At 41.2% G+C, this 13,957-nt stretch overlaps 1 protein-coding gene across 1 annotated transcript in view; it reads right to left on the bottom strand.

Moving 5' to 3' along the window:
* LOC306760052 (solute carrier family 25 member 36-A) overlaps window positions 1-13,442 on the bottom strand; it is a 33,242-nt gene extending 19,800 nt beyond the window's left edge. The window contains exons 1-4 of the mRNA XM_079245820.1: window positions 13,108-13,442; window positions 11,433-11,597; window positions 6,656-6,733; window positions 3,657-3,757 (exon numbers count right to left, since the gene is read on the bottom strand). Of these exons, the coding sequence (XP_079101946.1) occupies window positions 3,657-3,757; window positions 6,656-6,733; window positions 11,433-11,597; window positions 13,108-13,148 (385 nt within the window). The 5' untranslated portion in view covers window positions 13,149-13,442. The remainder of the gene's footprint in view (window positions 1-3,656; window positions 3,758-6,655; window positions 6,734-11,432; window positions 11,598-13,107) is intronic.
* Window positions 13,443-13,957: the final 515 nt, after the last annotated feature.

Raw genomic sequence — 13,957 nt, 5'->3', positions numbered from 1 at the left:
ATTTTTGTGTGATGTGAAAAACTTTGCAATATATATGCCACTCTGTAATCCAGAGCGGGATCAGTGGCGGATTTGGCTGTTCATTTTGACTGTGTAGGTGGAGTCATGCAGGTGTCCTCTCTGCTCCTCTGACTGGCTGCAGCTGCAGCCGGAGCGACTGAGTGCTTTAGGACGGGGAGAGACTCTCGTTTCTGACAATAACTTTACAATATGTGCTTTAACCCCTTAACCGTCAGCGGCCCGCCCGCGGGCCGTTTTCCGTAGTTTTTTTTTATATCACGCTCGTACAATATCTTAGACATTTCCTAATTCAATAAAACTGCACATGACGCACCGACGGTCTCTCTTTCTGATTGACACCTTCTTTGACCAACTGGATTGATCCATGGTCGTTCCTTAGCCAATAATACCCACTGAGTGTCAACCTAGGTGGTCTGACCATCATAGACGTTTCCGTTACCTCGCCCACCAGCTCCGATGCCAGTTCTGACCCCACTGCCGTAAAGCCAATAAATTTCCCGTCACGGCGAAGTGCGGCTTCTGTGTGTGGGATGTAAAATGGCTTCAGGGGGTCCGTGCGTAAACAATTGTGACAACGTGCGTACTTGTGTGCGTCCCTGCGCAAAAGCAGAAGAAGCCTTTTTTGTCCGCTTTTTCTCTGTAGGAACTTTTGCAAAACACGGAAATACACCGGCGAAGAGGTGGTGGAGTCGTTTACGCGGAGGGACAGTGATTTTTACAGAGGAAGACGTCTCTGACTGCAGAAGAAGATGTGGTTCCTGAAGCAGAAGAGCATGAAAAGTAAGCACAAACTTCTACATGCAGCAACGGTGTCTTTAGAAGCTGTTTAGATAAGTAACTCGATTGTTTATGGGGCTGGGGGAGGGGGGGGGGGGGGGGGGGGCTTGTTTACTTTGTGCGTCGGGATGGGGGGAGGCGGGGTGGGGCGCCCGCGTTGTTTTCTTTCCGTTGTTTCTTACTGTTGCCTTATTTCCAGTGGTTCTGTTTGGTCTGCTAAAGACGTGAGACGTGGTTTGTTAGAAAACTTGGGGTCTCGGCTCTGAAACGTAAGACCGGAACCGTTCATGTGGGTTTCGTTCAGTCCGAGTGTGCGTGAAGCAAAAAGAGCAGTGATGAAAGAAACGCAGCGGTTCAACACCTATTTTCCTCCAGTTGTAAACATTTGTACATAAATACAAAATCAGAGAAAGAAAAAAAATACGCTGCTGCTGATTTATCTGTGTGTGTGGACCGCTTCCATACTCTGTGTGCGCATGTGTGCAGGGATGCGTGTCTGTTAGAACACACACTTATTACAGTTGCAGTACTAATGTGGGATCAAAACTTCTTGTTTGTCTTTATTAGTCTGTCATCTGATTCTGATGGAAACCCAGCAGCTCTTCAGATGAAGAAGGACCAGATCCTTCCAGAGGAAGACTACATTCCTGCCCTTCAGACCACCAGGACCCCTCCTCATCATAACAACTACATATCCTGCTCTCCAGTTTTTTTTACTTTACTTTTACAAACACTCTTTATCAGACAATAGTTGAAAACTAATGAAAATATGTAAATTGTATTGTGTTGTGGTGTTTTTATTATTACATTTTGTTTACATTACATAACATGGCATTATATTGTTTACATATATAAACATGATGACTGTAAAACTTTTTCTGACTTTTTTTATTATAATGCACAGTAGAAAGAATAAGCTTTTAGTGTGTTTATCCATCATCTGGTGATTTTCAATAATACTGGTAGTAAATATGAATAAACAACAAGATTCCTCTTGATGCCACCTTTCATTAGAGGTTTCATTGATGACTGTATGTTGAAGTGTTCTGGAGTTATAGCTTATTGAAGTTGGAGTATCTAAAGTGACCATTTGGAGACTCCAAATGGCCACTTTATGGAGCGCATGAACATACTTACAGTAAAGCCCTCATAGAATAATAATTTTGGCTGCTATTGTCACCAAATTTTAACTTGTCATAGGAAAGGCGTCAGGCTACAGCTCCATCTGATTTTCCAGTCCATATCTCCATTTCTCCATGTGCAGCATGTTGAAAAAGTAGGAGAAATTCAGACGAGGGAAAAAAACTGAAATTTCCTTATGTTCCAACTTCAATAACTTTATAATGGTTACAGTTACAATAAATTTGAAAGCTCAGGGTAGAACTGTAGAGTGTTATCTTTATAAAGAGACCATGCTTTTGAATCTACTCCAAAGGGTTCAAGAACAGCATCTAATTTAATTTGGGTATGTCTTTTTTAGGCGTATTTGGCATTTTGGGGGGGTGACTGTTAAGGGGTTAAAGTCAGTCGCCAAAACACCAGAAAAGTCTCTATTAACTCCAGTAAAAGTCGCTAGATATGTCGCTAGTCGCTTTTCACAAAAAAAGTCGCCAGATTTAGCAAGAAAGTCGCCAAGTTGGCAACATGACGTAGCACGTAGCTCACGTTATGTACGTAACTAGGTGCGCTTGCTTTAACTGTGCAAAGCGGTGCAGAGTCGAGGAGGGAGAAAAACCCCGCCCACAGCTAAAAACACCTGCGTGACAACATGATACTCTAATATGACCAATATAGGCATTTTCTATATCGCACAGGGGACTAGCCACGATATATCGAGTATATTCGATATATCACCCAGCCCTGTAAGGTAATGTAAAATGTCTCAGAAATTGTGTGTATCAAACATGATACTTTTGGTTTTATGGGATTAACTCAGTGCTTTGTTCCCTACACTGTTGAAGCTGCAGCACAAAGCAGTCAACTGTGCAATCTGTGAATCATCTACCAGTTGTATTCCTGGAAAGCAGACAGATTTTACAGGTTTTACTGATAAGTAAAAAGACTTTTGTACTTATAAAAAAAATTTGCATGCAGTTAAACTACAGCCAGTAAATTCCAAAGAGCAATACCTCAATGCATGATCATGCACGTGTGACGTGCTTGATAACAGAGAGAATCTAAACAGATGAGCTGCACAGCTCTACCAAACTAGTTAAAATTATATCATAAAAAGGAAATTTCTACAAACTACAAATAAATATGCGAGTAGGTTGTTACAGGTTGCCATCGGCAACTGCATAGGACAGCAGTGCACTGTGCTGGATTAGTCATGTGTAGCAGAGACTAACTACCAGACTGTCGCCACCTCTTCACCTGTCAGCTCAGGTCTGGAGCCTTACACCAGCGGACGTGTTGACTGCAACTGGAGAAATCTACTGGCAAATGCTGACCATGACTAGGCTGGTAAAAGGCCCAGTCATGGTGCAGCCATGCGTTTCAGCTTTACAGCTACAGGCTGACTGAACCCTATTGTGCTGGTTTTTTCATTTCACAAGAGTTTCAAAGTGAGTAGACGACGTACCAATCATGGAACAATACTATCTCACTTTAAATGAACCTTTTCTAAGATTAAAACTAAAAATTCATTCAGTGATAATCTGAAAGAGTTGAAACCTGATAGTTGGGCTGCATTTAAGTCCTATTAATGAAACACAATAAACTAGTTCTGCCAGCCTTTGTTACCAGCAGAGAGTATGTAACAGCTTCCCTGCACGGACGCGGAGGCTCATTTGCTCAAAAAAAGAAAAAGGAAAGAGCCCATGATGCATGTCAGTGTGTGAACTCAGATATATAGTTACCTGCCATTCCAGCCGACACCATGTGCACTTGTGTGGAGTCCGGTTCCAATACACCGTTCAGTTTCTCTTTGGCAGTGGAGTAAGCAGCGAAGTAGATCGCTCTGTTGGAGGTCAACAATGACAAAACGTTAGAGCGGGACGAGGCTAAACAACTCTCACAGGGCCTGTTTTTGTACTGTTGTGGACGTCTTAAGTCTTCACTTGCTCAGTAAATGAGCTTTAAAAATGAATGCAGTGTGAATGCAAAAGCCGAAGTAATATTTCCACAAATTAGCCATGTCAGAAAAGATATCCAGAGGAGGAAATGCACACTTTTTTCCCAGTTGTTCCATTTCCTTGTCAATAATCATCATGGTTATGTTGGTAGTCATACCAAAGTGTTTGGGTTTCGCAGCCTTTACTTGCCGAGTCGCACTGTTAATGATGCTCATCCGTCACATTACCAAACAGTGTTTATCTTTAAAACTGCGTCACAACTCAGGGGGCCTCTGTGCGTTCTTCACGGCTGCGTCAGCGTTCATCCATCAGATAATCTAACTAAACACTCTGCATACGCTTAGCGCTGACACCTGCGCTCATTAGCCACCGCTTCACGCGCTTCATCATTACTGAAAGAAACGCTGTTACTGCAATCACAGTGTTTCCCAGACGTGCTCCTGCTATAGTTGCCCCGTTTCCAACGAGCCAAGAGAAGCTGCTGGAGAAGGCTGTGAGCCTGAATGGCACCTTAATGACCATGAAGCCATAATGCTTCTTTGTTACTAAGTAACCCCGGGGAAGCTTGCGGTTGCTACATAATACCATGACCACAGTAACAGCAGATGTGTTCAGTGCAGAATAAAGGGATTTCTTCAGGAAGAAGAATTTGGCTTTGGGGTTACGTTGTTGTCTCAGGGACTGGGTGGCTGGGAGTAATTATTTAATCAATGAATTCTGCATCATGTCAAATGAAAAGACCTGAAGATAACGTTAAACAACTGTCTGAAGGAAGCTATTTCTGCTAAAGGGGGTGAAGGTATAGGAAGGTATAAATGAAGCATTGGGTTTGGTGCACAGCAGCGTTTTAGCACATAAAAATTATAAGAAATTTAAAATAATAAAAGTACATCCAAAGAGTTAAAGAATACCATAAGCATCTGGTCAGCTGATCTAAGAGAACAGGATGATATGTAAATATAAAGCAGCTGAGTAAAAACACAAGGGATGTACTTGCTGCTGGCAACATGTCCATGTACGTATAATGGCGCCCACATGTTCTCAGATGTTCTCAGCGTACCTTTGGCAGGTAGGTTGCAGACGCTGACGTAGGGCTGGGCGATATCACAATATATATCCTTTGGACGATAGAAAATGTCTATGGTTTCATATGAGGCTCTATCGTTTGCGCCACAATAAGGTGCTTTTTTCAGTATTTTATGTCAAGATGTGCCTTATGGCATGCACGCTACAATATATAAACAAACATGGAGGAAGGCGGTAGCAGACATGTTTCAGAGCAGGATAATTCACTAAAAGATGATCAGTCAAACCAAACTGATGAGCTTGTTCCGAAAAGAGGGGAAATTTATGTTGCATGGATGCAGTTTGGAAATAAAAACACTGATGTGGAACCGAAAACAGACTAGCTCACCGTCCCAACAATGGACTCTGACACAACTAACTCATTTTATCACCTGCGTGAGAATCAGGATAAAGAATACAGAAAAAAAGAATAGAGTTAACGAGTAAAAGCCACAAAAGCAGCATCAAGTGGCGGCGAAAGCTCATAATAAACTCCAGATGTAAACGCTGCAAACGTCATACGGCCATAGTTTCCACAGATGGAAGGAGATCACTGCTGCTGTTGCCAAGCAACATCTGACACATAACTGATGACTGACACAAAATCACACAAATTATTTTATGTCGTTATGGGGATATAAAATGAGCTATATAGGGATATAAGATTGTGGTCATATCGTCCAGCCCTGCACTGACGTGAGGTAAAGTGTGACATGACACATGCGTGAGGAGCAATATTTATTTGAATGCTAGAGGCGCTCATGTAAACGAGAACATGAACACGAGATCAGAGGTTCACATAATTGTAGATAGTTCTGAAGAGCGACTCTGGAACCTTGTTCACAACTATCAGCAGTTTTATAATCACTCTTCTCTGCTGAACAATGACACTCGTACCTAGTTAGCAACAGATCAGTAAACTGTTGTTCACCAAAATGCCAAGTTACCAGTGGATTGACCTTTCCACTAGTTCAGGGTACTAGTCCTATGTACTGCCCCCTAGCGGTGAACTCCAGTAATGAACGTTTTGGCCGCAGCATGCTTGCATTTTTTGCAGGAAGTACATATGCAGACATAGCTAAACGTTTTGCTGAACCCCCCGGTGGAAACGTGGTTAGTTTGGTTTTCCTTTAATAAAGCACATCTAATTACATGTGATAAGATATAATGGTGCAAAGAAGGCATGTGACGTGACGATCTTCACAAGCCTAATTCCATCCACATTGTGGTATCAACCAGAAAGTCTTAGTCTCTGCATTGACTTCCTGTCACTTCCAGAATGGATTTTAAGATTCTTTCACTGGTTTTTAAATCTCTTACTGGTTTATGTCCTGACCTTTTATGTGAACTGGTTTTAAAGTGTTAACTAAAAGCCATGGGGAGAAAAATGTCTCCTTCTTTGGTCCATGTTGATGGAACAATCTGAGTGGTATTTAATTCCATCTTAATTTTACTTGTTGAAGTATTTTCATTTATATTTTATGTTGTTTAGGTACATTCATTTTTATTATCTGTGTGGTCTAACTTTAGCCTGTTTTACCTTTTTGTTATTTTAATTACATGTGCCTAACTGGATGATTTCATACTGACACAGGAACACATTTCTATTAAAGTACTTTGGGCTATAAAACTGCATAAAACCTGCTGCAAAAGTAAAGTCTGGTTGTGTCATAGATTCATTTCTCAGAAATAGAAAGTTACGGTAGAGGGCAGCTTACCTGGAAGGTGCCACGCCCACCAGGTTTGGTCCCAACCCCCTGAAGAGAGACCGAGGACCTTCTTTCTCCAATATCAACCTGAAAACACACAAAGACGTATGTTTATATTCCACCATCACGTTTCATTTTACTGTCACCCATGACTGCCGTATTTTATCTGATAGAAACAGTTTCTGTTCAGCTCAGAAGAATAAACTCTGTAACCAGTGGTGTGCTTGTTACTTAAAAAAAAAGTAGTTACTTGTTACTTTTTACAAAAAGTGACTCAGTTACTTTGTGATTACTTTTACAAAAAAGTAATGTAACTATTAAAGGTAACTTTTTTTATTTTTTAAAAGACCATTCATACAAATGGACAAACATACTATATGGCAACAGTAACTGAGTGACTAGAGTACTGCACTAGAGCAGGGATGTCTAAGTCAAGTCCTCGAGGGCCGGTATCCGGAAGGTTTTTGTTGTTTCCCTGCTCCAACACACCCAAATAAAATCAAATGGATCCAACAGCTTTTTGTCAACCTATCTATTCATTTCTGTCAGGTGTGTTGGAGCATGGCAACAACAAAAACCTGCAGGATTTTGGCCATGGAGGACTAGAGTTTGTCACCTGCGCATTAGAGTATTATTTACTGACTAAAGTATTAGGGTTACAGTAACAAGTCATTATGCAGCACAGGTAACACCTGATCTGTTTAATCGTGTTTAGTTTGCCATTTCCTTTAACTAGCATCACCGTCAAACCGAAGTACTAACTCTGTCCAGGTGAACTTTAGCCTACATTCACAGGGATACAAAAATAGTCAGTACAACACTTGTGTCAGTGGTAGAGGAAGGCCAAGGCGACAAAGAACAGTTTAACAGTGCGTCCAGCTGCTTTTTCTTTCACATGTGAGCTGCTTTCCATGTGAGAAGTATGTTTCTCTTCATTTCACGCAGGACCGATCTGATTTAATTCATTATAACCAATACTAACATGAATAAAGAGTTGACTAGTAGACATTAATCAGGAAAAACCCAGTCATAACAAACACAGTCACATTGAGTCTCTACATTAATTAAAAATAACGATACTTCGATGGAGACTTTTTAGTAAGATTATGTTTAAAGATACACAGCTGCTTGTGTGGCTTTGTTTTTGTTTGATCTGACTTTGAAGAGGAGGTGTGAAAGAGTGGGAATGTTATGGCACAGGAAGAATTATTTATTCCTTTTAGTTTTCATTGTTTAGAGGAAAAACTTAGCCAGATGTTATTGTGGATTATGGCTTGCTAGCCTGTAACTTGACATAATAAGTTACGGTGAAAAGAGGAAACAAATGAAATAAGTTTCAGCACCTGCAGGATAATCATCTGGCTTTGTAAATACATATTAAATAGGTTAAATTGTGTTCCTGTTCAACTAGCCCACAACTGGACTGAAATTTTAACCAGTATTTTAGCCAGTTTTGTAATTGTGTGTGAATTTATTTCAGCTTTAAGTGCAATAATTGACTAATGTCACATTATGGACATTATGGATGTGAAAAACCCCCAAAAAAAGTCTTAAATGATAGAGTTTTGCTGTTAACACGTGAGCAGGAGGGTGTGAGGTTTCTCCGCTGTTATCTTTAGTCATCAGTGTGCAAAGTCGTGGAGAAGAAACTGTATTTATGTTCACTGTTGCAGTTTTCTGTGTCTTCAAATGGCTATTTTACTACTAAAAGGAAGCTGCAAATCTTTTTCTGCATTTTCACTACTCAGATTTTAAAACTAAATGTTCGAAAAACTTTTTGTAACGTAGTTTACATATTATTATATAAGAATTATTTTCTCAGAAAAATTTCAAAGTGAATATGTTTTGTGTTTTTCTTTTTTTTTTAGAGATTAGTTATTTATTTTGTCACCATATTATTTTGTTATATTGTCATTAAAATAAATAAATTAAACTTAAAGACCAATAAGGAGGCAGCATGATGCAAAAGACAGACATGCAAACAGACAGATTTGTCATTCTCCTGCATCAGTAATGGGTTTTACTTGATCTGTTTTTAAGGAACAAGCGGCAATCTCCGAAGGTCAAAAGTGAAGCCTATGCGGAAGTGCATAAAACTGCAGTTCCTCCTTCATCCACCAGGGGCTGCAAAACAGAGCAAATCCCTATAGACTACCATGTTAAAAAGACCAACTTCACGGCAGAAATAAACATGTTTACAGCCTGGTTCAAAAATACATTTTATGGTTAATTGGTCAGGTTTACCTTCATGACAACTGTGGGGGGAGTTTTAAAGTAATTTAATCTCGAAGTTTGTCAAATTTAGGAGTGTGTCCTTTTCATTGAAAGGTTCCAATCTCCGGCTTCGCTCGATGTCAATCATCCACCATGACACTCACGGCTGCCCCTTTCAGCTCCACCTCTTTGCCCATATTTGTATTTTCCGGGTGAGACGACGCGCATGACGGTGCCAACATGGCGACGGTAGGAACCGCTCAACGAGCTTCAATTCAGCTCTTCGGAAACCTATGGGTGACGTCACAGCGGCTCCGTCCATCCCTTCATATACAGTCTATGATTACATTACATTGTTTTATTACATTTACAAGTGTCCCAACTATTTTTGAAACTTAGGCTACGTTCACACTACAGACTGAAGTGACTTAAATCCGATGTTTTTGCCCCTATGCGACCTGTTCCCGATCTTTTCTTAACAGTGTGAACGACACAGATCTGATATTTTCTAATGCGACCCAGGCCGTTTGGATATGTGGTCCTAAATCGGATATGCATTTGATTTTTTGCCATACGACTTCAGTCTGAACGGTCAGGTCGCATAAATCCGACAGACGCATCATTGACACGCGACAAACGTCATTATTCTGCGTTTGCTGTTTATGAACTCTTTATCAGTAAATGCTCTCATATCACTCTCCCATCAATCCTGACTGCGACTCCGTACCCAAATGTTTCTCTCTTCAGTTGTTGCTGCCACAGCTCCACAAAGACCAAAACTTTTACTTTCCGGAGGCTACGTCCATCTCTATGTCCAGTCTATGTCAAGGAACTTAGCCAGCTGTGACTTGACACATACAGCAGAACAATACCACTGAATATCACAGGGGCAGTGTTGAGCTGTACTGCTGACACACAGCATAGAAATGGACAAATCAGAGAAGAAAAAGAGGAACAGGAAGAAGATGACGCTGAAAACACCAAATAAAAAACACCTGAAGAAGAATCAGAAGAAGTTGCAAACAAAAAAAAAAAAACCCCACTCTACTTCTGGTGTTTTTGTGTGGTTGTAAACAACCCCCCCCCCCCCCCCCCCCCCCCCCCCCCCCCTCCCTCCCCTCCACAGCAGAGGCAGATGGCTGCCTGTCCTTGGTCGGGTTTTGCCGGAGGTTTCCTTCCTGTTAAAAGGTAATTTTTCCTTCCCACTGTCGCCAGTGTGCTTGCTCAGGATGGGAGATTGAGTTGGAGCTTCCAACTCAATCTGTTGGTTTCCTCATATAGGCTATTATGAATTGGCTTTCATTATGTTTTCTTTTCCTTGTCTCTAAAGCGTCTTGAGATGGCATTGCCGTGATTTGACGCTATAAAAATAAAGACAAGCAGAAGAAGAACTTTACAGTCGTGCATTACGGCTACAAACCTGTGTGAAAACAAAAAGGTAACTCTGAACTCAGCACCGTCCCCAACTGGATGAACTGGCTTAACGTTTATGACGACGTAAAAGACGCATAGAAGTATAAGGGCAGCAATATATGACAACATCTGAAACTTCTGTTCCCATTTACTTACTTAAGGGAGCATAAATGGGCCTTTAATGGGATTTTTTTTCACCTTTGTTATGTGAAAAATTAGATAACGCAGAATAACTGTTATTGTGATTATTTTTCTGACAATAACTGCACCAAGAAAATCTATATATGTCACATCACAACACTATGAAGATGAAGATAAATAACAACCCGTATGGACTGACCAAAAAGTGATGTTAGGTTATGTTTTAGAAGTGGATAGTCTTGTTCTGGGGACACTGGCCACTCTAAACAACAATAACAGTCACAGCATGGAGCAGATGGAGTATACGGGTATATTCACATCAGCCTAATGGAATCCTAATTCATTTGCTCGGAGAGTCTGCTTTGTTTGGGGAAATGTGAAAGCGCCAAACAAATTCTGACTAAGATCAAAGGAGCGGGCTGGGTCTGCCTACAAACGCAGGTCTCTGCCTGCTTCAAATGGACCAAATACAGGAAGCGGACGACCAAAACAAAAACACCACCTGCATTTGATGTAGCATTGCATTGTGGGTAAATACAAAGTGATTGCGATAAGAGTCCTTTGCCTCTTCTGTTGTTCATACGTCCAATGTTGCAGTGTGTTTCTGCAGTATACTTAAATAAGACAATATAAAAAAACCTAAAACAGTGATAGTTTCATCTCCATGTTTAACTTCCAAATGGAGGAAACAGTTTTCTTCTTCACGCGGGTCTTGTCCTCTCTTGCTAAAAACTAGTGCAGCGCCACTTTTGGTGAGAATGGGGACATATTATTGTAATAGTTTGGCTTGTTTTTTTTACCACAGTGCAGCGTGAACACGATCTCTGTTTGCATGGATACACCCCCCTACAACTGAGCCGAGCCCCCAATCGGACCGAGTTCAGAGTCTAAATGCACCCTAAGACTGCATGAATTTACGAGACCTTTCTTGGAGGGTCTGGACCAAAGGTTACACACACCAACAGTCCAATAACAGTACAATAATGTATCTGTGACCAAACTGTTTATGAGTACCTACTTGAGACAGTGCAGAGGGCCTGGTGGGGTCATACGTGCCACACTGGCTCCATTGACGGTACTGAGCTGAACCTCAGACACATAGAAGGTGATGGTGGACGACTGCAGACGAGTCTTCACTACTTCCAGCGGACAGGTCAATATGGCTCCGACTGTGCCCCCACATCTGGCAAGACAGACAGGGATGGAAAAGGTGGTGGTGAATTAGCAAAGTGTTATGTGGGTCTCAGCTGACAAGACAAATGCTGAAACCAAGTGTTTGTTGGTTTTATGTGGGATATATGTGTGCAAAGCATTGCATAAGTGAATTAGGCGATGGTGTGGCTGATGGAATCCTACACATCTCTGGCACGCAGACAAAAAGATACACAGCGTGACAGGAGAGCACCAGTCAGGAATTCTGTGTGTTTCAGCTCGAGTTTAGTGCCTAACTAATCCAAACTTACAGATTTCTTTCCTTTAATAACATGTGCAAGACACAAAAATCCAGTTTACATATCATCAAGGCCTTCTAGGTTGTCTTTTTGGGTATTCAAAATTTTATTTTTTATTTATTTATTTAACAAATCTGCCCAGGTGTTTTCTAGTTTTCACCAAAACCAAAAGACGGATAAAGAACACAAAAATCTTAGGTAAACACAGTACATATGTAAGCTGATCCTGGCAGGGCTGCATTGGGCTGGGCAGTGCTGGGCAGGGCCAGATGGGAGGATATCAAAAGCAAGCGGCACAACAGTTATCTCTTAAAGTTAATTTTCAATCTGTAACAAGCACAGGAGGCAAGCCTTGTCAAAACAGCCTGTGGCGAAGAACATCAAGGTACTGTAAGGAAAACAGCACAGTCATAGCATACATGGGTGAGTTCAGTTTGCAGTGAAAGAGTTCCTATTGTCTTCCTCCCTGTCTGCTCTTATTCATGAGAAAAATCCCCATTAGGGATATTTAAAAAAAAAAAAAAAAAAAGTCTGTGTGTATGTTTATACAACAAAAAAGATGTTTAATTTTTGCTCATCAGCATTGCTCATCAGCAATCAGAACTGGTTACTTGTTGTCTGTGTCCAAACAGATTCCTGCTGATTTAGCCTTTTATAAAGCTTGTGTGCAGGTTAACACGTGTCATGGCATCACACCCCTTCTGTAAAACGTCAAATTTGAGCAAAATATACTCTTTTAGCATCAGTACAGTGAGTCTGAGCAGAAAGAGATATAAGACCAGACAAATCTAAGCTTACAGATTTGACTCTGGAGTCTCAATTCTGCTTCACTGAATGACCTTTACAGACGCGTTTCATGAACATATGGCAAATAACAGATGGCACCAACACAACCGCAACAAAGACTGATCAAATATTGTTGACATGAAGCTTATAAGCAACATTAATTAAACTATAATTAGTGGACACGTAACACATCAACTAACCAGTCATTGCATTCATGCACCGAGGTGTCATTGAAATGTCACCTCTCAGGAGCGCACATACACGGCCAGCCTGGGTTAGCAAATGTCCTGGACGCTGCTAAACTCAACCTTAAGTGATATCTCAATGACACAAATACAATTTACAAACCTACGAGCACATGCATGTAAATATCCCACCACGAGTTGCTTGACAGGCTAGCCGGAATAGTTAGCATTAGCTTAGCTTAGCATATACGTAACCCAAGTACATACTCACCCTCCTGCAAACAGATGAACTAAGGTATCTCTTTGACTCATTGTGTATCATATTCGGGAAGCGTCCGCAGGGCACCACGCAGGGACAACGGGGGTAACAGGGTTGGACGAGACAGGGGGAGTTACGACCCCGAAACGCCAAATAAATAACACTATAGGTGTGTTGCAGTGCGGGTCAGCTAGCTCGCGGTAGCCGACAAAGCTAACGGGTTTCTAAAGGTAGATGTCAGAGCACCAGCCTGGCGTCTTCTTCCTTTGAGATTAAATAATGCTTCACTACAGTGTTTGCATCTGTAATGTTGCCGATTAATTCCAGTCTTGAAGCGGTAAAGGCGACTGCGGAGCCCCTGTGACCGTCTCACGTTGACGTGTTGTGCTATCTGAGTGCTCCGCAGGTCAGGTCGCAATGTTTATCGTCGAATGAGAAACCGCAAAACAGAGGCGCTGATTGGCTGATGCATGCTTTGGTCCCGCCCCATCACTACTCCTTCACGTGATATTGTTTTTTTTTTCTTTTTTCTTCTTTATTGAAGGGCAAAGATCATCATTTGACAGGTCGCAGTGGGACTGAGGAATATTTTGAGTTGATGTGACTAAAAGAGAGCAGAAATGTGACTTTTATTTTAACTTTAGCTGAGTTACACTGACAAAGGATGTTTTTTTTTTTTAAAGAAAAAATGCTGGATTATATAACTAGTTACTGCTCCAAATGCCAGTATTTGTAGGGAAAACAGTATGTTTTCTTTTCCAAAGGATGTGAGTTAGATCATCTGTAAATAGCTACAGTGCGGAAAAAGAAAGATGTTGGATACACAATTCTAATTCCAAAGAGTACAGATGCAGAGCAAAAT

Source organism: Telmatherina bonti (genome assembly GCF_933228915.1).
Source record: "Telmatherina bonti genome assembly, chromosome: 9".
Taxonomy (NCBI): Eukaryota; Metazoa; Chordata; class Actinopteri; order Atheriniformes; family Telmatherinidae; genus Telmatherina; species Telmatherina bonti.
This window is presented reverse-complemented; position numbering and strand designations above follow the sequence as displayed.